Source organism: Rhinopithecus roxellana, chromosome 12, assembly GCF_007565055.1.
Source record: "Rhinopithecus roxellana isolate Shanxi Qingling chromosome 12, ASM756505v1, whole genome shotgun sequence".
Taxonomy (NCBI): domain Eukaryota; kingdom Metazoa; phylum Chordata; class Mammalia; order Primates; family Cercopithecidae; genus Rhinopithecus; species Rhinopithecus roxellana.
This window is the reverse complement of record NC_044560.1, coordinates 74,100,806-74,126,789: the sequence shown is the minus strand read 5'-3', so window position 1 is coordinate 74,126,789 and position 25,984 is coordinate 74,100,806. Positions and strand designations below refer to the sequence as shown.

The following is a 25,984-nucleotide window of genomic DNA, read 5'->3' as shown; positions in this document are numbered from 1 at the left end:
TTTTTTTTTTTTTTTTTTTTTTTTTGCGGGGGTGGAAGCACAGAGTTTTGTTCTTGTTGCCCAGTCTGGAGTGCAATGGCATGATCTGGGCTCACCACAACCTCCATCTCCCTAGTTAAAGCAATTCTCCTGCCTCAGCCTCCTGAGTAGCTGGAATTACAGGCATGCACCACCATGGCTGGCTAAAAATTTTAATAGAGACGGGGTTTCTCCATGTTGGCCAGGCTGGTCTCAAATTCACCACCTCAGGTGATCCACCCACCTCGACCTCCCAAAGTGCTGGGATTTCAGGGATCGAGCCCAGCCCTAACAATTTTTAAATGTACTGTATTTTATTACATAAAAAGTACAATTAGTAAAACAATATACTAATTTATTTTTAACATACTTTCAACTATTTCTTTGTGACACTATAATGTAGAAAAGTATTGCTCTGAACATTTACCTTATACATTACTTAATAGAGGTTTACTACAAAGAACCTCTCCACTTATATTTTCATTATGCATCTTACATTTTAATGTCCTTACTCTTTTATAGAAAACGTCATAATGTCCAAGTAATTTTTAAATATGTCTAATATCTCTGATGTAGAAGCAATTGATCACTTGCTTTCACATGTGAATAGGAATAAAATAACAGCATAATTTGAAAGCTGTATTACATCACTATTCAGTTTTCAAAAAATTTTAAGCAAGTATACTTTCAATGTAATTACAATGCTTCCAAAAATCTTTTTAAAGTTACATACAAATCATTTATCTAAAAACTGTAGTTGTGGATTAGTTTTTATACTCAAGTGTCAGTGCCTTAGTTATTCTACTGTAGATTCTGATATTTATATACATTCTATTTCGAATTAAATGTTTTTATATTTACTGCATCTGCAAAACTGTATTTTAGTATAAACTCTCTGGTGTTTTCTAAGATGTAGTTTCTGGGAAAAAAAAAAAAAGTGTTTCTAAATGTATTACATTTACAGGACTCATCTCCAATATAAATTTCCTGATGTTGAACAAACCTGAGCAACTGCTTCAGGGTTTTCCTCTAGTACAAAATGTGTGCAATAAGATCTCTGATATAAGTAAATGTGCTATAACCCCCTTTATAGTTGTAATAGTTGTCTTCATATTTCTTCAGTTTAAAGGCTTATACTTTCTGAAATATTTTTTGACAGTAATTACACTCTTAATGCTTTTATTAAAAGAAACCTTTTTATGTTAAGATATGAGGAGTTAATGGGTTTTCCATATTCCTTATATTTGTACAATTTTTCTCAAGGATAATAGCTTTCTTGTGAAATAAGGTGTAAGTACTGATTAAAAGTTTTGCCACATTCTTCACACTTGTAGGAGTTTTGCCAGTATGAGTTATCTTACCCACAATCAAGTGTGGCCACCATATAAAGGCTCTGTCACATTTTATGTATTTCTAGGGTTTCACACCAGAATAATTATTGTTATGTATAGAGAAGTTGGAGGGGTTGGTAAAAGCACTGTCACGTTTTTTAGGTTTGTGGAGTTCCTCTTCAGCATGAATTATCACCAAGTCTCTTAAGAATTCAGAAATGGTGGCCAGGCATCATGGTTCATGCCTGTAATCCCAGCACTTTAGGAGGCCAAAGTGAATGGATCACCTGAGGTCAGGAGTTCGAGACCACCCAGGCAAAAATGGTAAAATTGCATCTCTACTAAAAATATAAAAATTAGCTGGGCATGGTGGTAGGCACTTGTAATCTCAGCTACTAGAAAAGCTGAGGCAGAAGAATGACTTGAATTCAGGAGGCGGAGGTTGCAGTGAGCCAAGATCGTGGCACTGTATTCCAGCTTGGGTGACAAGCATGAAACTTCATCTCAAAAAAAAAAAAAAAAAAAATTGATTGAAAACTTGTTATAGGCTTTGCCACATTCTTCAGGGGCCACATTCTTTAAGGTTTCTGTCCAATATGAATTATGTGTAATAAGGGTTGAGAACTCCCTCTTTGTCACATTCTTTGTATTTGTAGGGTTTATGTTCCATATAAATTCTCGTATTTAGTAAAAGTTGATAGCTGGTTAAAAACTTTCCCACATTCATCAAACTCATAGGGTTTCTCTCCAGTATGAATTATCTTATGTCTAGTAAGGGTAGAGGAGTGTTTAAGGCTTTGCCACATTTTCATATTTGTAGGGATTCTCTCCCATATGAATTATCTCATGTCTTCTAAGGTTTGAGGATGAAATAAAGGCTTTGCCACATTTATTGCACTTGTATGGTTTCCCTCCAATATGAATTTTCTTAGGTGAAAAAAGGGTTGTGGGATGGTTAAAAGCTTTGCCACACTTCACATTTGTAGGGTTTCTCTCCAGTATGAATTCTCTTATGTCTAGTAAGCATAGAGGAGTACTTAAAGCCTTTGCCACATTCTTCACATTTGTAGGGTTTCTCTCCAGTATGAATTTTCTTATGTGTAGTAAGGTGTGAGGAACAGTTGAAGGCTTTGCCACATTCTTCACATTTGTAGGGTTTCTCTCCAATATGAATTATTTTATGTGTAGAAAGGGAAGAAAGGTACTTAAAGGTTTTGCCACATTCTTCACATTCATAGGGTTTCTCCCCAGTATGAATTCTCTTATGTATAGTAAGGATAGAGGAGCGTTTAAAGGCCTTGCCACATTCTTCACATTTGTAGGGTTTCTCTCCAGTGTGAATTTTCTTATGTGTAGTAAGGTTAGAGGAGCGGTTAAAGGCTTTGCCACAGTCTTCACATTTGTAGGGCTTCTCTCCAGTATGAATTATCTTATGTGTAGTAAGGTGTGCAGACTGGTTAAAGGCTTTTCCACATTTTTTACATTTGTAGGGTTTCTCTCCAGTATGAATTATCTTATGTGTAGTGAGGTTTGAGGACTGCTTAAAGGCTTTGCCACATTCTTCACATTTGTAGAGTTTCTCTCCAATATGAATTATTTTATGTGTAGAAAGGGAAGAAAGGTACTTAAAGGTTTTGCCACATTCTTCACATTCATAGGGTTTCTCCCCAGTATGAATTCTCTTATGTATAGTAAGGATAGAGGAGCGTTTAAAGGCCTTGCCACATTCTTCACATTTGTAGGGTTTCTCTCCAGTGTGAATTTTCTTATGTGTAGTAAGGTTAGAGGAGCGGTTAAAGGCTTTGCCACAGTCTTCACATTTGTAGGGCTTCTCTCCAGTATGAATTATCTTATGTGTAGTAAGAATAGAGGACCGACTGAAGGCTTTGCCACATTCTTCACATTTGTAGGGTTTCTCTCCAGTATGAATTCTCTTATGTTTAGAAAGGGGAGAGGAGCGCTTAAACACTTTGCCACATTCTTCACATTTGTAAGGCTTCTTTCCAGTATGAATTATCTTATGTGCAGTAAGGGAACAGGAGTACTTAAAGGCTTCACCACATTCATCACATTTGTAGGGTTTCTCTCCAGTATGAATTCTCTTATGTTTAGTAACGGTAGATGAGTCATTAAAGGCTTTGCCACATTCTTCACATTTGTAGGGTTTCTCTCCAGTATGAATTATTTTATGTGTAGAAAGGGAAGAAAGGTACTTAAAGGTTTTGCCACATTCTTCACATTCATAGGGTTTCTCCCCAGTATGAATTCTCTTATGTGTAGTAAGGACAGAGGAGCGCTTAAAGGCCTTGCCACATTCTTCACATTTGTAGGGTTTCTCTCCAGTGTGAATTTTCTTATGTGTAGTAAGGTTAGAGGAGCGGTTAAAGGCTTTGCCACAGTCTTCACATTTGTACCATTTCTCTCCAGTATGAATTATCTTATGTGTAGTAAGCTGTGAGGACCAGTTGAAGGCTTTTCCACATTCTATACATTTGTAGGGTTTCTCTCCAGTATGAATTTTCTTACGTGTATTAAGGATTGAGGACTGGTTAAAAGCTTTGCCACATTCTACACATTTTAAAGCTTTTTTTCCAGTATGTCTTGTCTTATGTCTGTTTGTATTTGAAAATTGATGACAGACTTTCCCATATTTATCACATTGAAATATTTTGCTCTGGATAGTTGTCAAACGTTGGTTAAGTCCACTATAACCTCTTTTGTGCACCTTACACTCATCCACACCTTCACAGGCTTTTTTAAACTGTAAATTGTCATGTCCATATTTTTCATATCTTCTCAGTATCAGTTTTTGGAAAGAATCTTTTATGCTCTGCTCTGGCCAAAGGTCTTGGGTAAAATGAGAACACAAAACTGAAAGAAACCATATAAACACATTACTTCAATTGCTAGACTCAGATAAATATACTTTACAAATCAAACCTATACAAGTATACATACTACATAAGCAAGATGACATAGTAAAATACCACAAGCTGTAATTTCTTCCTGGACATATAAATTTAACCAAAGCATACTGCCCAAAATACATTTGTAAAAAATTTATAATTAAGTGTGTGAAGGGCCCCAGGTGAGCACAACGCAAAGAGTCACATAGAATAAAAAGAAAAGTCTGTTACTTATACCCAACAGAGCTCTTCCTGCTCTCCAGTATAACATTGTGCCTTTAAAAGTAAATTGTTGGTCAGGAATGATGGCTCATGCCAGTAATTTCAGCACATTGGGAGGCTGACATGGGTTGATCATAAGGTCAGGAGTTCAAAGGGAGCCTGGCCAAGATGGTGAGACCCTGTCTCTACTAAAACTACAAAAAATTAGAAAGGTGTGGTGGCAGGCACTTGTAATCTCAGCTACTCAGGAGGGTGAGGCAGAATATTGTTTGAACTCAGGAGGCAGAGGTTGCAGTGAGCCAACATCATGCCACTGCACTCCAACCTGGGTGACAGAGTGAGACTCTCTAATGGCAGATATTGTAGTGACCACGATCATGCCTCTGAATTCCAGCATAGGTAACAGGGTGAGACTCTCTCTCTCTCTCTCTCTCTCTCTCTCTCTCTCTCTCTCTCACACACACACACACACACACACACACACACACACAAATGTAAATTGCCAAATCCTGGTTTCTTTTTTAAAAAACAAGAAAAATATTGGCACATACATCTTTATTTTTGGCTTTTAGGGGTTTTTCTAGACACTGGTAAATGTCTCCCATGACATAAAATGCTGAAGGAAATGGTGATATAAGTTGGATTAACAGTTTGAGTCTGCTGCGTCTAAAGATAAATGTTACAGAAGCAGAGATACTGCCCTACCCCAAAGAGGGAATAGGTATAGCAAGTAATTACTGACTATTAAGAAGAAATATGAATAAGCCAATTTAACTAAACAATAAACACAAAATTTTAGACAAGACACATCCTAAAAACGTATTTGAGAAATTCCCAAAATCTCTAGCCATGACAACTGATTTCAGACTATGTCAGGATAGTTATATTTTAAAGATTCTAACAGGTAGCTTTTTGTTAATGTCCAAATCTTGGATAGTTATATTTTAAAGATTCTAACAGGTAGCTTTTTGTTAATGTCCAAATCTCAATCAAAGATTACAGTAAATACAAAATATTAGAGCAACATGGCCCCATCAGTGAGTGAAGATTATACCTCTGCACTCCAGCCTGGGCAACAGAGGAAGACTGTCTGAAAAATACAATAAAATAGGGCCAGCATGGTGGCTCATGCCTGTAATCCCAGCACTTTGGGAGGCTGAGGTGAGTGGATCATTTGAGGTCAGGAGTTCAAGATTAGCCTGGCCAACATGGTGAAACCTTATATGTACTAAAAATACATAAAATTAGCCGAGTGTGGTTGCAGGCACCTATAATCCCAGCTACTTGAGAGGCTGAGGCAAGAAAATTGCTTGAACCTGGGAGATGGAGGTTGCAGTGAACAAAGATCACACAACTGCACTCCAGCCATGGCGACAGAGAGAGACTCCGTCTCAGAAAAATAAATAAATAAATAAATAAGTTGAATATTCAGCAAGTTAAGTAGGAACACAGACAACTACCAAAGATCAGAAAAATGAGAATAACAACCAGAAACATTTAAATAGCAAAAAACAAAAATTGTGGATATAAAAAATATTTAAAAACTGGAAAATTTCTTTAAAAATGAGGTAAACATGAGAAAGCTGAATAAACAAACTAGGATACACACAAAGATATTTATAACAAACATACATTATAAGCAAAATTTCAAAAATCACGGATTAGAGAATTTTGGGAGCTATAAGATAAAAATGATGTGTCATTTATAAGCATAGTCTCATGAGATAACAAGTCAATTTAGAAAAATATTTTTTGCAGGTGAGAAGGAAACTGTGATATTGTTAAAGTTAAAATAATAATAATAATAAAAAAGCTGTCAAGTGAGAATAATACCATCACCTCAATTGTACTACCAAATAAAAATAAGTACTTCCAAAATAACCAAATCCTGAGAACCTACATTGGCACTGCATATGCCCTATATATCAAAGATACTGAAAGGAGTTTCTTCCACTGAAAACAACATAATGCAAGAAAACAACACATAATCATAAGAAAATATGTAACTTTCTGGGAAAGATATGCACATACACAAAAATGGAATTTCTTAACATTACCATAATGGTGCAGAAAACATTTTTAATTATTACTTAAAAAAACAGAAATTATTATAAACATCTGTTAATGAATATACAAACATAAAAAATGTGATTAGCCAAATCAATAACAAAGTGAAGGCAGATGTAATGATGAAAATATTTTGTATGAAACTTAAGTTGATTTTTTACCACATTTAAATATATTGTTGGATCTTTTAGAGGTTTTATGTAAACTCAGAAGGTATCACTTAGAAAATGTCTGTACAGATACACAAAAGAAAAAAAGAAACTGAAAGCATGTCAATACAAAAATAAAAAAAAAAAGAAAAAGAAAATGAGAGACAAAGACACAAGAATCAAAACAATAAAATAAGTTTTTCTTTTGCAGAAAACTATTTAAATATATATATAATTATCTCTCCAATTAAGAGACACACTTTAAATAAAAAGGATTATTAAAAGTTTTTAAAAATCAAGATTCAACTTGCCTTTTTACAAGAGTCAGTTGAGATCTAATGATAAAAAAAGACTGAAAGTGGCAAGACGGAAGTAGAAATTTCATGTAAATATTAACCAAATGAGAGCAGAAGGGCTCAAAATAATATTACACAAGCTACATCTTAACTAAGAAACTGTCATATTTTATAAAACGTACTTTAAGTCAAAACTTCAAGAAGACAAAGAAGGCATTAAACAATATATGCATTCTTTCACTGGGAATCTATGACAAATTTGTTTATACATGTGTGTATTTGCATGTATGCATCTCATATTAGAGTTTCAAATAAATAAAGCAAATACAAAATTGAATACACACAGACAGCAATATAACTATAGTAGGATATTTCAATCCTTCATTTTCTGTAATAATAATAAAACAAGACAGAATATTAATAAGGGAACAGAGGACTAGAAGGCAGTAAAAAACCATTATTTCTAATGAAGATAAAGAGAACACTCCTCAACAACATCAGGATACACAGCCTTCTCAATAGCTCATAGAGAATTCTCCTATATAAACCACCTCTTAGACCAAAAATGAAGCCTTAACACATTTTTTAAAACTGAAATTTTATAGACTACTTTCTATGACAAAAATGGAATTACAGTGTAAAACAATAATATAAATAATTGATAAATTTACAAATATATAGAAATGATAAAACACGCTCTTGAGCATGCACTTGTTCAAAAAACTGAGCTGTGTACAGTGGCTCACACCTGTAATCCCAGCACTTTGGGAAGCCGACGTGGGTGAATTTAACTCCATCTCAAAAACAAACAATTGAAAAAGAAATAATTAATATTGTGAAGATGTCTGTACTGCTCAATTTAATCTACAGATTTAATGCAATGTTTTTCAAAAGTCTCATTGCATTTTTGAAGAAATACAAACAACAAATCCAAAAGTATATGGAATCTAAAGAAACAATAAACTACCTAACAATCTACAAAAAAAGGAACAATGTTGGAGGCATTACCATTTCTGATTTCAAAACACATCAAAAAGCTACAGAATTAAAATAATTTGTTATTAGTAAAAAGTTGAAAAAATAGACTAATGAAACAGAAGGTAGCACATTCATTAACTTTTGCATAATTATTGCAGCATTGTTACTGAAAGGTAATAGGTAAAAGCAATGCAAATTTCTGTCACCAAATCATTCAGTAGATACAAAAATACAGAACTCTCATTAAGCTATTTAATGAAATGAAATGTAATCTTAGGACTTTGGACGGCCAAGGTGGGCCAATTACTTGATCCCACAAGTTCAAGATCAGCCTGGGCAACATGGCAAAACTCTGTCTCTACAAAAAATACAAAAAAAGCTAGCTGGGTGTGCGGGCACATTCATGTAACCCAGCTACTTAAGAGGCTGAATGGAGAGGATCATCTGATTTTGGGAGGTTCGAGCAGCCGTGAGCCATGCAAATACGCCTGGTTGACAGAGTGAGACCCTATCTCAAAAATACATGAGGCCAGGCACAGTGGCTGACACGTCTAATCCCAACACTTTGGGAGGCCAACGTAGGCAGATTACCTGAGGTCAGGAGTTCAAGATGAGCCTGGCCATCATGGGAAAACCCCATCTCTACTAAAATACAAGAAATTATCCAGGTGTGGTGGCATGCACCTGTAATCCCAGCTACTTGGGAGGCTGAGGCAGAAGAATCACTTGAACCCAGGAGGTGAAGGTTGCAGTGAGTTGAGATTGCACCATTGTACTCCAGCCTGGGTAATGAGAGCGAAACGCTATCTCAAAAAATAAAATAAAATAAAATAAATAAATAAATATATAAGTAAATAAAATTATATTAAAAAAAGATATAGAATGCCTGAGTGGTTTTTTTTAAAAAGCATATACTATGCTCCCTACAAGAGACTCATTTTAGCATTGAGTCAAATAGGCTGAAAATAACAGAATGAAAAAAAGTTATATTCCATGAAAATAGTAACAATTAAGATAATCATAATTATATTAGACAGAATATGCTTTAAGTCAACTACTACCATGGGACAATGATTGATATTATATTATGATAAAGTAAATTGATTTAGCAGGAATCTAAAATATTTATCTATCTATATGTATACGGGTATATAGCATCAAGGCTCCAAAATATATAAGCAAATATTGACAAAAGTGAAGGGGGACACATAGCAACATAATAATTGTAGACATCAAAAACCCATTTGCAATAATAAACAGAAAATTCAGACAAAAAATAAGAGAAAACTGAGACAATATTATAGACCATATAAATTATTTTGCATATAGAGGAATACTTGAGAGTGCATAATTTATAAAGAAAAAAGGTTTATTTGGCTCACAGCTCATCAGACTGTACAAGAAGTACATGTCAGCATCTGCTTCTAATGAGGATTTCAAGAAGCTTAAAATCATGGTGGAAGGTAAGAAGTAACTGGATATATTATATGATAAGACACAGAGCAAGTGTGAGGTGAAGAAGCCACATTCTTTTAATGAACCAGCTCTTATTTGAATTGATAGAGTCTAATCTTTTTGGTTACCAAGAGTAGGTACCAAGCCATTCTTGAGAAATTCACCCCCATGACCCAAACATGTCCCACCAGGTCCCATATCCAACACTGAGGATTTATATTGCAGCTTGATGTTTGGACAACAGGGACATCCAAACCATATTATAGACCAACTAGGCTTCACAGACACATAAAAAACTCTCCCGTCAAAACCAAGATAATACACAATATTCTTATTTGCATCTGTTATATTCTGTTAGGACACATACCAAGCTTTATTAAATTTAAAAATACCTACTGGGTGTCACGGCTCTTGCCTATAATCCTAACACTTTGGGAGATCCACTGAGGCCAAAAGTTTGAGACCAGCCTGGGCAAAACAGTGAGGTCCTAACACTAAAAACAAGCAACCAATTAGCCAGACGTGGTAGTACATGTCTACAGTCCTAGCTACTCAAAAAACTGAGGTGAAATAATAATCACTTGAGCCCAGGAGGCTGAGGCTACAGTGAGCCTCAATTATGCCACCGCACTGCAGCCTGGGTGACGATAAGATCTTGCCTCAAAACAACAACAACCAATCACTTTAAAAACACTAAAATTATACACTGTGTGTTTTCTAACAAAAACTGAATGAAACTAGGAATTAAAAGCAAAAGTCAAACTGGCAAATTCACAAATATGTGAATATGGATCACACTCTTCAACATACTCTTGCTCAGGGGACAAAAAAAATTATTTTTATTATTATTATTATTTTGAGATAGAGTCTCGCTCTGTTGCCCAGGCTGGAGTGCAGTGGCGTGATCTCTGCTCACTGCAAGCTCCACCTCCCAGGTTCACGTCATTCTCCTGCCTCAGCCTCCTGAGTAGCTGGGACTATAGGCGCCTGCCACCATGCCCGGCTAATTTTTTGTATTTTTAGTAGAGATGGGGTTTCACCGTGTTAACCAGGATGGTCTCGATCTGCTGAACTCGTGATCCACCCACCGAAGGAAGGAAGGAAGGAAGGAAACAAACCACACATAAAAAAAATGCAACACAGGACCTGGAAGATAATTGAAAATCCATGTATTTTGTACCAGTATTCAAAAAAGCCAAAAGGCTGAACCACCCAGATATCTCTTGATTTATAAACACATCAAAAAATGTAACATATACATACAATGGAATATTATTCCACTTTAAAAAGAACAATCTCATCACATTTTAAGATGAACATTGAGAATATTATGTCACCTGAATTAATCCAGTAACAAAATTATGGATATTGTATGATTCCACTTATGTGAGATATCTTAAGTAGTCAAAATCATGAAATCAGAAAATGGAAGGTTTGTCTGTCAAGGGCTGGAGAGAGGCTAAAATGAGCAGTTGGTACTTAATGGGCATTGAGTTTTAGTTTTACAAGATGTAAAGTTTCTAGAAGTATTTTGCATAACAAGGCGAATATAATTAACATGCCTGAAATGAACAGCTTTTTTTTTGAGACAGGGTCTCACTCTGTCACCCAAGCTAAAGTGTAGTGGCACAATTTTGACTCCCCCTCAATCTCCCAAGTAGCTGGAACCACAGCTGCAAACCACCATGCCTGGCTATTATTACATTTTTTTTATAGTGGAGAGTCTCCATATGCTCCCCAGGCTGTTTGAGCTCCAGGGATCCTCCTGTCTTGGCCTCCCAAAATCCTAGGATTACAGATCCGAGCCACCACCACGCCTGGCTCTGAAATGTAAACTTCAATAGATTTAAGATGGTGAATTTTATGTTATGTGTTTTTAAGACAATTTTTTTAAAGAAAAACTGAGAAAAAACCAGAATTACATATTTTTTTGAAAATTACCTTCAAATCACAAAAGTGTTTCTCTCACAAAAGGAAATATATATTAACAATTAAACACATGGTAAAAATAAGACTATTTCCATGAGTACTCACTTAGACAAGATAAAACTACCATGGAAAATAAGCTAAGAAAGAATATAAGATAAGCCATGACTAAAATTGGGGTCATATTTATAGATAAACAGACATACATATGTAATCTAATTGTGATAGATATGCATAATTTATCTTTTTTTTTTTTTTTTTTTTTGAGACGGAGTCTCGCTCTGTCGCCCAGGCTGGAGTGCAGTGACGCGATCTCGGCTCATTGCAAGCTCCGCCTCCCGGGTTTACGCCATTCTCCTGCCTCAGCCTCCCGAGTAGCTGGGATTACAGGCGCCCACCACCTCGCCTGGCTAGTTTTTTGTATTTTTTAGTAGAGACGGGGTTTCACTAGGTTAGCCAGGATGGTCTTGATCTTCTGACCTTGTGATCCGCCCGTCTCGGCCTCCCAAAGTGCTGGGATTACAGGCTTGAGCCACGGCGCCTGGCCCATAATTTATCTCTTAAACCTCAAATTGACTTAAAATGTACAAGTAGAATTGCAAATTATCTGAAGTTATAATATATTAAGTAAAACCAAAACACCCAATAAACTAACATTAAGAAACCTACACTGAGGACAGGCACAGTGGATCACAACTGTAATCCCAGCACTTTGGGAGGCTGAGGCACGCAAATCATGAGGTCAGCAGTTCCAGACCAGACTGGCCAATGTCGTGAAACCCCGTCTCTGCTAAAAATGCAAAAATTAGCCAGGCGTGGTGGCACACACTAGTAGTCCCAGCTACTTAGGCGGTCAAGGCAGAAGAATAGCTTGAGCCCTCCAGGAAGAGGTTGCAGCAAGACTCTGTTTCAAAAAAAAAAAAAAAAAAGAAAGAAAAGAAAAAAACCCTACACTGAAAAAAAGCACACTAATATAAAACTTCAAAACAATAATAAAAGAAATGTTTACTCATAAAATCTAGTATGCAACACTAATGTATCATTAAAAAAATTGTCAGGCCGTGTGCGGTGGCTCACAACTAGACCAGTTTGGCCAACTTGGTGAAGCCCCCTCTCTACTAAAAATACAAAAATTAGCCAGGAGTGGTGACACATGCCTGTAACTCCACCACTTGAGAGACTGAGGCATGAGAATTGCTTGAACCCAGAAGGCGGAAGTCGCACTGTGCCACGATCACACCACTGCACCCCAGGCTGGGTGACAGAGCATGACTCCATCTCAAAAAAAAAAAAAAAAAAGTTTCTAGATTACTGAAATATTTAACTGCTAGTGTATACTCACTAACTGCAGGTATTTTGAATCATTGGCATGCACTGTGTGGCAGTAAAATTTTGGAGAATATGCGGTATAAATAGAAGATTCTAATGAGAAACTTTAAAAATTAGCATTTAAAAGAAACTAGAGTTACTTTTAATATTTTAAATATATGGTATTCTTACACAAAATGAAACTGCTATAATCCAACTTTAGAAGCAAAGAGTAGCCTTACATTGTTAAATAAAAAAATATATAATTTGCAGAATAGGGTTAGGCCCTCTGATACGTAAAACAAATATTGAGAAATAAACTACATTATTATTTATATATAGGCTAAAAAAGTAGATGAAAATCCTTTAATTCCTTTTTGCCTGCAGCAAACTTAAATTTATAAGTAAATATTTTAGTAAATATGAGTCCCTATGAATTATCTAATTTACTTCAGGCACACCATGCAAATTCTAACATATTGTCCCAAATATCTGAATCAAAATTTACAGACAAATCTGAAAGAGAAAACAGAAAGTAAAAATGTATAGGGAAAGTGACATCAGTAAGAGGAAAAGATTAAAATTCCCATTTTCATATTCCCTTACAGCAAAAAAAGTCAGCCCTCTCTGACAAAAATGCTTTTATGAGAGAACCAGGCATTATAGCTCACATCTGTAATGACAGCTACATGGTACATTAAGGTTGGAGAACTGCTTCAGGCCAGGATTTTGAGAACAGCCTGGGTTATGTAGCAAGACACCATCTCCAAAATAAGCACCTCTAAGAGAGATTTGAGATCCTGCTAAAGCTTAAGATTGAGAAGTGTTCTATTCAGAAGGTAGGCCCTTAGTCAGGTGGGAAACTACAGGACCCCTATTCATGGCTATGCAATGCACCAGGATAGGGTTTACCCAACTTGGTCCCACTGAGAATTCTGAACTTACTCTGTAACCAACCCAAACTCCTCCCAGCCAGTCTGGTAGAGGTCCTGCCATTCCAGAGACCTGGAGGAAGGCACCCATTTACAACAATGTAGGCAGGCCTGCAGACCGTGGCCTTTACTGAGGTCCCTGAAGCAGTTGTACGACAGTTTCAGTTACCTGAGCCACAGTTTATGGTCAGTTCTGCCCACGCAGAAATCCACGCATTGGGCAGGGTGTGGTGCCTGTAATTCCAGCACTTTGGAGGGCTGAGGTGGGTGGATAGCCTGAGGTCAGGAGTTCAAGACCAGCATGACCAAAATGGAGAAACCCCTTCTCTACTAAAAATACAAAATTACCCAGGCGTGGTGGTGCATGCCTGTGTTTGTAGCTACTTGGGAGGCTGAGGCAGGAGAATCGCTGGAACCCAGGAGGCAGAGGTTGTGGTGAGATGAGATCACACCATTGCACTCCATCTTGGGCAACAGGAGCAAAACTACATCTCAAAAAGAAAAGAAAACAAAACAAAACAAAAAAGAAACCCACACCGTTCCCTGAGGAAATGCTTCTAAAATCAGTTTATGAAAACTCGAAGAGGTGTTTGCTCCATCAAATTCAGACACCAATACAAAACTATATTGTGCCCACTGTCAATGCTTCTCTTTGAATGTAGTACTGGAAGTATGTGGCGGAAGAATTATTCACAGAAATAAAAAAATGCAGCCAGGTGCAGTGGCTCATGGCTGTAATCCCAAGATTTTGGGAGGCAGAGGCGGGCATATCATCTGAGGTCAGGGGTTGGAGACCAGCCTTGCCAACAGCGTGAAACCCCATCTCTACCAAAAAAATACAAAAAATTAGTTGGGTGTTATAGTGAGTACCTGTAATCCCAGCTATTCAGGAGGCTAAGGCAGGAGAACCGCTTGAACCCAAGAGGTGAAGGTTGCAGTGAGTCAAAATCACACCACTGCACTTTAGCCTGGGCAAAAAGAGTGAAATCCCCTTTGAAAAGAAAAAAAAAAGAAATAAAAAAATCCATTGAAATTGAAGAAAAATAAGTCAAAAGTTGCTGTTTGTCGATCACACAATCTTATATTTAAAAAACCATAAACAGTACATTAAAACCTGTCTAAACTAATAAATACACTCAGTAAATTAGCAAAATATAAAATTAAGCACACAAGTATATGTATGGTTTCTTACACTTAAAACAAAGTATCTGATGAGGAAGAAAAAATCTTATTTAATGTAGCATTAAATAAATTTCTGAGAAAAAATTAACTAAGGAGGTAAAAAAAATTTACAATAAAAAAAGTTAGAAAATCAAAATTAATTTTAAAATATTTTATGTCTATGGATTGAAAGAATAAATTTTATTAAAGTGTCATATTATCCAAAGTGATCTATAGATTCAATAGTCTTCCTATCAAAATTGCAGTGTTTTTTTTTTTTTTTTTAAGTAATGGAAAATACATTCTAAAGTTTACATGAAACTAAAATAAATTTCAAATAGTCAAAGCAATCTTAAGGAAAAAGAACAAAGCAGGATAATTTCAAACTATATTTCAAGACTGTATAGTAATAAAAATAGAATGGACCGTGCACAAAAATGGACAAAAAAATGCAACAGAAACTACTACTCTCACACATTTCAGACCTGATGCAAAAATAGAACTAAAAAATAGTTTTAGTTTCTCAAAATAAGTCAGATATTTGTGTGTCCCCAAAACAATGAAAAATCAGCCAGATTGTGCAGTCTCTTATATGCCATGAAGACGACTTTGGCTCTCACTGTGAACACGAAGGAAGCTCACCAAAAGAAAAGAATTTTTAGAGAATTTAAAAGCATAAGACAATATGCCCCTTTGTGACAGCAAAATTTAAAAAAGAAAAAAAAGAAAAAAGAAAAAAAAAAAAAAAACAGCTGCCCAGGGAGTTCCTTTGGAACACAGCTTCCCGAATCACACCTTAAGAACTGGCTTTCTCTTTGACCTTGGGCCTCTTATCCGTGTTGTCTGTTGTATTTACTTTCACTCGCACCTACCTGGAGGCTTGACTACCATCTCATGTCTCTTCATAGTCAAAGGTTTCTTTCCTTGCTCCAGACGGGTGATGAGGTCTGGCTTTGAGACAATAATACCTGTTTTATTAAAAATAAATAACATGAATCTTGCTCATATTCTCCAATTACAAGCTAGTAATGTGCTCAGGAAAGATGATGTGATAAAATATTTTAGTAAATTAATACCAAAATACAAATTTGTAACAGAAATTTCTTTTTTTTTTTTTTTTTTTTTTGAGACGGAGTCTTGCTCTGCCACCCAGGCTGGAGTGCAGTGGCCGGATCTCAGCTCACTGCAAGCTCCGCCTCCCGGGTTTACGCCATTCTCCTGCCTCAGCCTCCCGAGTAGCTGGGACTACAGGCGCCCGCCTCGTCGCCCGGCTAGTTTTTTGTATTTTTAAGTAGAGACAGGGTTTCACCGTATTAGCCAGGATGGTCTTGATCTCCTGACCTCGTGATCCGCCCGTCTCGGCCTCCCAAAGTGCTGGGATTACAGGCTTGAGCCACCGCGCCCGGCCCAGAAATTTCTAAATATTTAGAAAATACTTTCAATTTGCCTGGTGCGGTGGCTTGGGTGACAGAGCGAGACTCTGTCTCAAAAAAAAAAAAAACTTTCAATTTGTAGGTTTCCTAATTTTACTACCTGGTACTACTGAATCAAAAATTGGTGGCGACAATTAGATTTTCAGGTGGAAGCTACAATATTTTATGTCAGTAAATTTCTGGAATTACCACTAACTTAGAGTGAAGAACATAACTCAACTAAGAAATGTGGAAAGTTTGTATTAAGATGAAATATCTTGAAGAAATTTTTTTATTTTCTTTCTTTCTTTTTCTTTTTCTTCCTCAAGACAGAATCTTGCTCTGTCACCCAGGCTGCAGTGCAATGGCATGATCTCGACTCACTGCAACCTTCATCTCCTAAGTTCAAGCGATTCTCCTGCCTTACCCTCCTGAGTAGCTAGGATTACAGGTGCGTGCCACAGCCCCCAACTAATTTTTTGTACTTTTATTCGAGAGACGGTGTTTCACCATGTTGGCCAGGCTGCTCTCGAACTCCTGCCCTGAGGTAATCCCCGAGCCTCACCCTCCCAAATTGCTGGGATTACAGGCATGAGGCACTGAAGTAATTCTTTTCTAAATGAACAAATTCTGAAGATTTTCTTGAAAAACTGGATCTGAAACTCTTTTATAAAAAGAATAAATTACTAAAAAACATTCCACAAAAAAGAGAAATAAAACATTTTGTGTATATTATGAATTATGTACTAAAGTTTTTCTCACCAAGGAAGACCAGGTTTCTGTAGTTCTCTAACATCACATTCCTATATAAATTCCGCTGTGCAGTGTCCAGGCAATGCCACTCCTCCAGAGAGAATTCTATGGCCACATCTCTAAATTGCAATGGTCCCTGAAACACACACATGCACACATTTTCACCGAGTGATTAGGGGTGGAATTTTTAATTTGACTTAAGGTGAAATGAGAGAGTGAATACAACTGGTTCTGACTTACAGGATTGATTAAAATTATCCAATAAAATAATTTTCAACACAGAAATATTCTCTAAAGTATTCTGCAACTCTGAGAAAAAAGAGGAGCATAAGATCCACATCAGTTCATGTATTTTTATAGATAATAAAGTATAAAATTAAGGGCATGAACACAAACATGTACATTTTTGAATGCATATTTATATCATATGGAATGAGTTGTGAATATTTTTCAGATGAGAAATACATGTTGAGTTAGAAGGCACCTCTCAAATTTTAGTATGTATAATAAGGTGAAGACCCTGTTATGCAGGGTTTTTTCCAGAAGATCTGGAATAAAGTCTGATTTTTTTGAATTTCTAACAAGCTCACCAATAATGTCAATGTTTTTGGCCCAAGAAGGATATTTTGTCAGATATCCAGTAAGTGGAAGAGTCTGTGTTTTTTCCAGATTTTCTGGCCTGTAAACAAAGATAAGAGCCTTCATTTTCCAAAGAAAAATACGTAGAAAAAAAAGAAAAAAGAGCAGCTACCAGATTAAATATGATTGTTTATGCACATCAGCAGCATAATGAAACTTAATAATGAAGAGAAAAATAATTAGCTATATAGTAAAAAAAAAAAAAAAATCGTCAGAGAGCTATTTAAGCAAGTGAATCATTAACCATTAACTGCACTAGGACAAATTTTCATGATGTCCTAATGCACACAGAAGAACACAGTATCACTGTTGAAATATTCCTTCTTTAAAAAAGCAAATAAAATCTGAATTTAATCAAAAAGAATCATCAGTTTTATGCAAACCTCAAAATGCAGACACCACCTATGTTCTGTAGTTTCTAGTAGTAATTTTAAGTAGGCTACATTTAGCACCCTAGAGAGTAGGTATCTCCTAACAATTTTTTTCAGAATTTCTGGGTAATAAATGCCATCACATTTAAATGAGCAATTTTTTTTTTTTTTTTTGAGACAAAGTCTCACTCTTGTCCCCTAGGCTAGAGTGCAATGGCACGATCTCAGTTCACTGCAACCTCCACCTCCCTGGTTCAAGTAGTTCTCCTGCCTCAGCCTCCCAAGTAGCTGGGATTACAGGCACCTACCATTACACCAGGCTAATTTTTGTATTTTTAGTAGAGACGGGGTCCCACCATGTTGGCCAGGTTGGTATCGAACTCCTGACCTCAGGTGATCTGCCCGCCTCGACCTCACAAAGTGCTGGGATTACAGGCGTAAGCCACCGCACCTGACCTAAATAAGCAATTTCTTAATCCTGTTCGGCATACAGCTAACAGAACACACGAATGGAGCCTCAACATTATATTTTCTCCACCTTTACTAAGGACCACAGTTTTCCCCAATAGAAATGCTGAGTATCCACATCTTTCCATGTTCAACAGCCACAAAGGGAACATTTTTAATATTGCAGATCATAAATTCTTGTTGATAAATCTGCATGGCATATAAGAAGTTATTCTGTACAGAATGTAGAGAAGGCTCTGGGATACAGGAAAGAAATACTTTTCAGAGACCCTTGACTATTATAAGAATTTTAAGAAGTACTTAAACCAAACTCCTTAGGGAGGAAAAACACAAGTAGAGAAATAAAGGTTTTCAAGTACTAAACGCATGGCAGTCCAGGAGGCAGAGTGGACACAGCTTTTCAGCTGAGGCATGTTTACCTGAAGAAAATCCTTTTTTTTTTTTTTCTATCTCCTCCTTCTATAGAATTCCTTCTCAGACGAGATTCTCTGGACAAATTACAACTGCGTCTGAGAATATGCCTTTAAAGGTGTCAGTACCACATGTTTACCTGCTAGCATGGCATCAACTGGCAGAATAACAAAAAAATCCACCCATTTCTGTCCTTTAAAACAGAAGAGATTCAGGAACAATGAGCTGCTCAGTGAAGATGAAAATAGAAGTTTCTCCTTTCCTGTCCTCAGGTGCCCTCCCCTGCCACAGACACCAGCAATTTTTGCTACAGTAATGGAAATATGCACGAACTACCAGTCCCTTCCAAATCCAAACAGAATAGGCCCTATGACCACCCTTTAGTGCAAAGGTGGAACTTAACTCTCATGAATGTATTTTGAAGCCTTCATACTTGATTCTGGCCTCATCTTAGAGTCACAGGATGCCCTTCATTAAAACAACGTGGATGCTTCCACCCAGAACAAAATAAACAGAACCTGTGGGGAGGGCACAACAGATTTCTGCAAATTGACCGTGTGATCCTAATAAGAAGCCTGGGCTGATAATCAATAAGCTAAGCATTGCCTCTCAAGCTTTAATGAGCTTATAAATCACTTGATAATTTTGGCCCCACTTTATGTAATGTAATTCTGCAGGTTTCAAAAGGGTCCATGAATGGATGTTTTAAACAAGCCCCTATCAATGCTGATGTTGCTTCCCCTTGGTGCATTATTAACATTAGAGTTTAAATGTTCTATTAAAACCAGTGCTTGCAGAGACATTGTATTTAGAATCTTGTTTGCCATTCCTGCAGATCCAGTAGTTGCTCCATAAGTCACAAAAAAGTAAATATAAACAGAATAAAATTTTGTCTAAACTACATTAAACCTTTCTTCCTCTCTTTCATCTGTCTATATTTAGCTTTTATTCTGTACAATTTTTTAAAAAATTGATGACAGAGGAACAGAAGAAGAAATAAAGATGCTGGGCCCTTTTTCTAAATCCTGGAAATTATTAAACCCAGCACAGCACAGGATCCCTTAGGCTTAGCACTCTTGTCACAACCAAATACTTCTGGTACAAACAAGGACAACCCATCTCCATCCTAAAGTTTTATATTCTTTGCTGGCTCTTTAAAGTTTACGGAGGAAACAGAAGGCAGCAATGTCTGAGTAGGTCTGTATTTTAAAAACAACATGTACACATGTACTAATGCAATGTTTATTAAGCAGGTACTATGTGCTCAAGAGTATGATACACAGCACTGTGCTGGATATAATACATTATGTGATTTAATTCTCATAACACCCTGGTAGCTGGTACTAAGGGTTTAATAATTTCCAGGATTTAGAAAAAGGGCCCAGCATCTTTATTTCTTCTTCTGTTCCTCTGTCATCAATTTTTTTTAATTGTACAGAATAAAAGCTAAATATAGACAGATGAAAGAGATAGAGGAAGAAAGGTTAATGTAGTTTAGACAAAATTTTATTCTGTTTATATTTACTTTTGTGACTTATGGAGCAACTACTGGATCTGCAGGAATGGCAAACAAGATTCTAAATACAATGTCTCTGCAAGCACTGGTTTTAATAGAACATTTAAAATCTAAGACCCTAAAGTACATACTTTATTTATCCCACTTACCTGCTTTTGGGTTTCAGGAAATTGTGAGCACCAGCTCTAGAAAGGCAGCAGGATTCACCAGCCAAAACTCTGATCTCTTCTAATCAGTTCTCTGAGGCAAGACTCCAAGGTACGGTCAGACCAAAATAATGCCTCCAAAAAGGGTGAATCTGAACAGGTCTGGGGCAGGGTGGGGACACTATGTAGAATTCTGCTCTCTATGCCACTGTAGTACCACCAGTTTTGTTTTTTCAAAGGTTAGCTAAAAAAAAAAACCTTAAATCCCAGAGTTTCTGTAATTTTAATATTTTCTAGCCACTGCCCTGTCAACTTTATGCTACATATTAATATGCAATTTAAACAAATCATTTAAGGTTTTCTAGGGTAATTTTTTTTTTTTTTTTGAGATGGAGTCTCACTCTGTTGCACAGGCTGGAGTGCAGTGGTGCCATCTCAGCTCACTACAACCTCTGCCTCCTGGGTTCAGGTGATGAAACCTTCTGCCTCAGCCTCCCTAGTAGCTGAAACTACAGGTGTACACCACCATGCCCGGCTAATTTTTGTATTACTAGTAGAGACGGCATTTCACCACATTGGCCAGGCTGGTCTGGAACTCCTGACCTTATTGTCTAACATTTGAATTCTGACACCACCCAGAGTCAACACAGACCCTGATTCAGGGCTCAGTCCCACCACACTGTCCTCACTGCAGATGCCAGTCAAAAAACCCATGGGTCCATCTATGCTTCTGAGCTACTGTTTCAAAACTTGGGACTCCCATAACCTCTCTGAATTTTAACAATTTGGTAGAGCTACTCACAGAACTCAGCAAAACACTAGTTATGTTTACCAGTTTAATATGTGAGATGCAGCCCAGGAAAAGCCAAATGGAAGAAATGCATAGAACAAACAAAAGAAATGGAGATGGATGAAACACATAGATAATCCTGGGAAATATTTGTGATTAACAAAATTCTCCATCCTTTGTGTGCTCCAGGAACTATTTATGGAAAGAAACACTATTCCCGTTATGACTAAGACAGTGCTCTCTTTTCTTACGTATCACACAGCCAGACACACACTCTGCACATTTTCTCCTTTTTCTCATTAAAAAAAAAATCAGCTGAATTTGTCTTCAGTGGTCAAAATAAAACATTTCTTCACATTGTCACCCAAGTTGGAGTGCAGTGATGCAATCTCAGCGAACAGCAACCTCCACCTCCTGAGTTCAAGCAATTCTCCTGCCTCTGCCTCTCAAGTAGCTGGGATTACAGGTATCCATCACCACACCTGGCCAATTTTTGTTTGTTTGTTTGTTTTTTTGAGATGGAGTTTCACTCTTGTTGCCCAGGCTGGAGTGCTGGCACAATCTCGGCTCACCACAACCTTTACCTCCCGAGTTCAAGTGATTCTCCTGCCTCAGCCCCCCGAGTAGCTGGGATTACAGGCATGCACCACCATATCTGATGAATTTTTTTTTTTTTTTTTTTTAGTAGTGATGGGGTTTCTCCATGTTGGTCAGGCTGGTCTCAAACTCCCAACCTCAGGTGATCCGCCCACCTCGGCCTCTCAGTAATTTTTGTATTTGTGGTAGAGACAGGATTTCACCATGTTGGCCAGGCTGGTCTCAAACACCTGACCTCAGTTGATCCGCCTGCCTCAGCCTCGCAAAGTGTTGAGATCACAGGCATGAGCCACTGGGCCTGGACTAAACTAAAATATTTTTTAATCAAACTTTACTTAAGTTTATGTCCCTCCCTGAACTTTGAGCTACCCTCAGTCTGAGTCAACATACAACCCCATTTTGCATCCTTCCTAAGAACATGCTGATTTCAGGGTAAGACATCCTCATCTAAAATCTGACTTTTTCACTCTCCATTTGCCATTCACCTCCCACCTCCTTTCTAACCATGTTTACCCCTCCCTAAAAAAGAAAGCCCTTTTCTGCTGACATCTTTGCAAGCCATAAAGATCTTATACTTAGTTGGTACCTTCTCCTGTTGCAATAATTTTTTGGAATTCATTTTTTTAAATAAATCTAATGTTTTTATTTTACGAAGTATAGAAAGTGCCGCAAAACGTAACGACTTCATCATCACTAAGACCCTCTCAGTTTCCTTTTATCTTAACCTCAAATGCATCTGCCTTTGGATCCCCAGCTTTCCAGGGCTCTATAGCTTCTCTCAGGATAAAGGCTCCTTCTATGGCTGGAGTGATTAGGCTGGGACATCTGCAGGGGAGGCTCCCCAGAAAAAACTGAGTATGTAATAACATCCAGTTGCAGGCTTAATATTAGCCTTAGCTTGGAGTCACTAGGTTCAAGCTTTAATTTCCATGTCAGAATTAGTCACTTGGTTTTTGAAACTAAGTGTTTGAAAAATCCAGGGAAATTACTCAAACGCAGTGTTTACATAAGGGAAGGAAATTTTAAGGTTCTTACATTCTTTTGTTTTTTGAGATAGAGTCTTGCTCCGTGGCCCAGGCTAGAAAGATCTCAGCTCACTGCAACCTCCACCTCCCGGGTTCAAGACATTCTTGTGCCTCAGCTTCCCAAGTAGCTGGGAATACAGGCATATGCCACCACACCTGGCTAATTTTTGTATTTAGTAGAGATGGGGTTTCACCATGTTGGCAGGCTGGTCTCAAACTCCTGACCTCAAGTAATGAACCTGCCTAGGCCTCCCAAAGTGCTGAGATTACAGGCATGAGCCACTGCACCTGGCTAAGATGCTTGCATTTTATACCTCCATAAGAAAAAACATATATATCTACTTCTTTCCGACAATATATGTATTATTTTATTATTTATCTTAAAAGTAATGAAGTAGGCTGGGCACGGTGGCTCATGCCTGTAATCCCAACACTTTGGAAGGCCGAGGTGGGTGGATCACAAGGTCAGAAGATTGAGAACATTTTGGCCAACATGGTGAAACCCTGTCTTTACTAAAAATACAAAAAAATTGGCTGGGCGTGGTGGTGCACACCTGTAATCCCAGCTACTTGGGAGGCTGAGGCAGGAGAACTGCTTGAACCTGGGAGGCAGAGATTGTGTGAGCCGAGATCACGCCACTGCACTCCAACCTGGTGACAGAGTGAGATTCTGTTTCAAAAAAATAAGTAAATAAATAAAATAATGTAGTAAAAAATTAGTTATATGGGAACACTTCTAGAAGGTACCATGTTTCATCACTTATAATTTAGCATTTAACTCAGAACTCAAGAAAAAAGGATATAGAACTGAGATATTCACTGTCGCAAATTTACCCTGCAAAAAGAGGAACTAATGTGTTGATGAATCTATGTAACTCATCAACTATCTACCACAGTTTCCTGTGGAAATACATTCATTGTCTACAGCCAAAATGGAAGAGAGATTTTCCCTATTTTTTTCCTTGGTAACTAGGATTCCTGGGAAACATGGTGAAACCTCGTCTCTACTAAAAATACAAAAATTAGCTGGGAGTGGTGGTGCATGCCTGTAGTCCCAACTACTAGAGAGGCTGAAGCTGGGGAATCGCTTGAACCCAAGAGGTGGAGGTTGCAGTGAGCCGAGATCTGACACTGCACTCTAGCCTGGCGACAGAGCAAGACTCTGTCTCAAAAAATAATAATAATAATAATTAATTGAGGAACATGGGGTACACTTGAGGCCCTGCTTGGGACACATGTGAAAAATGCCAGGGAAAATCAGTCCCCTGTGGGATGTGAAAATAATTGAGTGGCAGGCAACTAGACTGAAGAGGCTCTAGTCCCCGGATTTCTATTTCTAAAATAAAAAAAAAAAAAAAAGAAAAAAATCTAAGCTCAAGTGCATTTTTTGGTAAATTACTACATTAGGGGAAACAAAATTCAGGCTTAAGCAACTATAAACTGCCAATTAAGCTCAATTACATAACCAGGAAATTTCCACCTTGATTGTACAACTTAAGAAACTACATTACTAAACCTAATAAATTACTGAATTTGGTTTTCTTCCTCATGTATTTCACAAATGTCTCTTCTTCAAGCCCCTCCATGGACTACAAACTACAAACTGTAGCTGGGTGCTCTACAATTCTTGAATCACTCTGATTAAATTGTTTGACATTTTTGCAGTGACTCCCATAATTTTTTTTTTTTTTTTAGACATAGTCTTGCTCCGTCGCCCAGGCTGGAGTGAAATCACAGCTCACTGCAACCTCCGCCTCCCGGGTTCAAGCGATTCTCTCACTTCTGCCTCCCGAGAAGCTGGGACTACAGACATTCGCCATCACACTCAGCTAATTTTTGTACTTTTAGTGGACAAGGGGTTTCCCCATTTTGGGTCAGGCTTGGTCTTCAACTCCTGACCTCAACTGATCCGCCCGCCTCGGCTGCACTTTGACCAAGCCCGGCCCCATACAATTGCAATAGCAGAAAAGACAAACTGTGAACCCCACAGATCAAAGTTCTTCCCATTTATGAACCCGTACCGAGAGTCAGGATTCTTCCTTGACACCCTCCAGTGGTCCCTGCACAATCTGGGAGAGACGCGGCACTGCGGGTGCAGAGCTGCCCACAGAGCGCTCCAGGCCAGGGGCACAATCACTGCGCGGGGAAGCGACATGACGCCCGGGGCCAGGTTGTCAGCGTAGCCGCCATCTCATGGCTGAACGGGACTGAGGTGGAGCTGGGTAAGGAGAATTCGGGGTGCAGATTGTGGAGCTGACTGCGGGGAGGCCTGAGTACCGCCACAGCCTCTTCCCCTCTATGCGGACGCTAGACCGGCACTCTCACCATTTCTAGGCTTCCAGGGGGTCCCGGCGTCTTAGCTGTGGATCTCCCAATACCTGCAGGATACAGGGCCACACAGGCTGGGCCTCTAGGAGCAGAGGACACAGAGCAGTGAAGACGAGACGTGGAGCTCCAGCTGCAGCAAGAGACAACGGCCCCGCCAAACCCGGAAGCCTTAGGGTTCATTCCAGCTGCGTGCCCTATTGGTCGGTTTCCAGCCCGGCGCCCCTGATTGGATAATGCTTAAGGCCCCGCCCCCTCAGGCCCTGAGTGACAGAAGATGTGATCAGATGCTGGGCGGAGTGAAGAAAGAGTGACAGTCTAAGCTGCAGCCTTTTCAGGCAGGGCTTCTTTCCTGAGCTGAGCCAGGCTCACCCCAGAGTATGGGAAAATTCTATTTCTTCTTTACCGTCTCTCTTGTTGAATGTATTCAAAGGTGAACAGAAGTATTTTTGCTATCATGTTAATAATACATAAAATTTTTGTTCAAGAAAAAATCAACTTTTACTTTGGTAATAGTGTATTAACTATTAAAGCTAATTTTAATAAAATCTTATAAATAAATCAAATGTCATTTTTGACCACTCCAGATTTACATATATATTTTGTAATCCTTGTAATTTTTTTATCTATCTATATTTTATTTTTATCCACATTCTTTTTATTTTTTCAATTTGAAACAACCTTTTAAGTAATTTCAAACTGCTATAGGAGGTAGAAAGAAATCATTTAGGGGCAGGCACAGATAGCTCATGCCAGTAATCTCAACACTTTGGGAGGCCAAG

General features: G+C 37.9%; 1 protein-coding gene across 1 annotated transcript; it reads right to left on the bottom strand.

Annotated features, from left to right (window-relative positions):
- Positions 1-1,840: 1,840 nt before the first annotated feature.
- On the bottom strand, positions 1,841-25,350 carry LOC104664007 (putative zinc finger protein 66). Its single transcript, XM_010365423.2, is given in 5 exon segments — positions 1,841-2,322; positions 2,324-4,220; positions 15,622-15,717; positions 16,924-17,050; positions 25,203-25,350. Coding segments are annotated over 5 exon segments (2,307 nt in total). The 5' UTR covers positions 25,206-25,350; the 3' UTR covers positions 1,841-2,138.
- Positions 25,351-25,984: the final 634 nt, after the last annotated feature.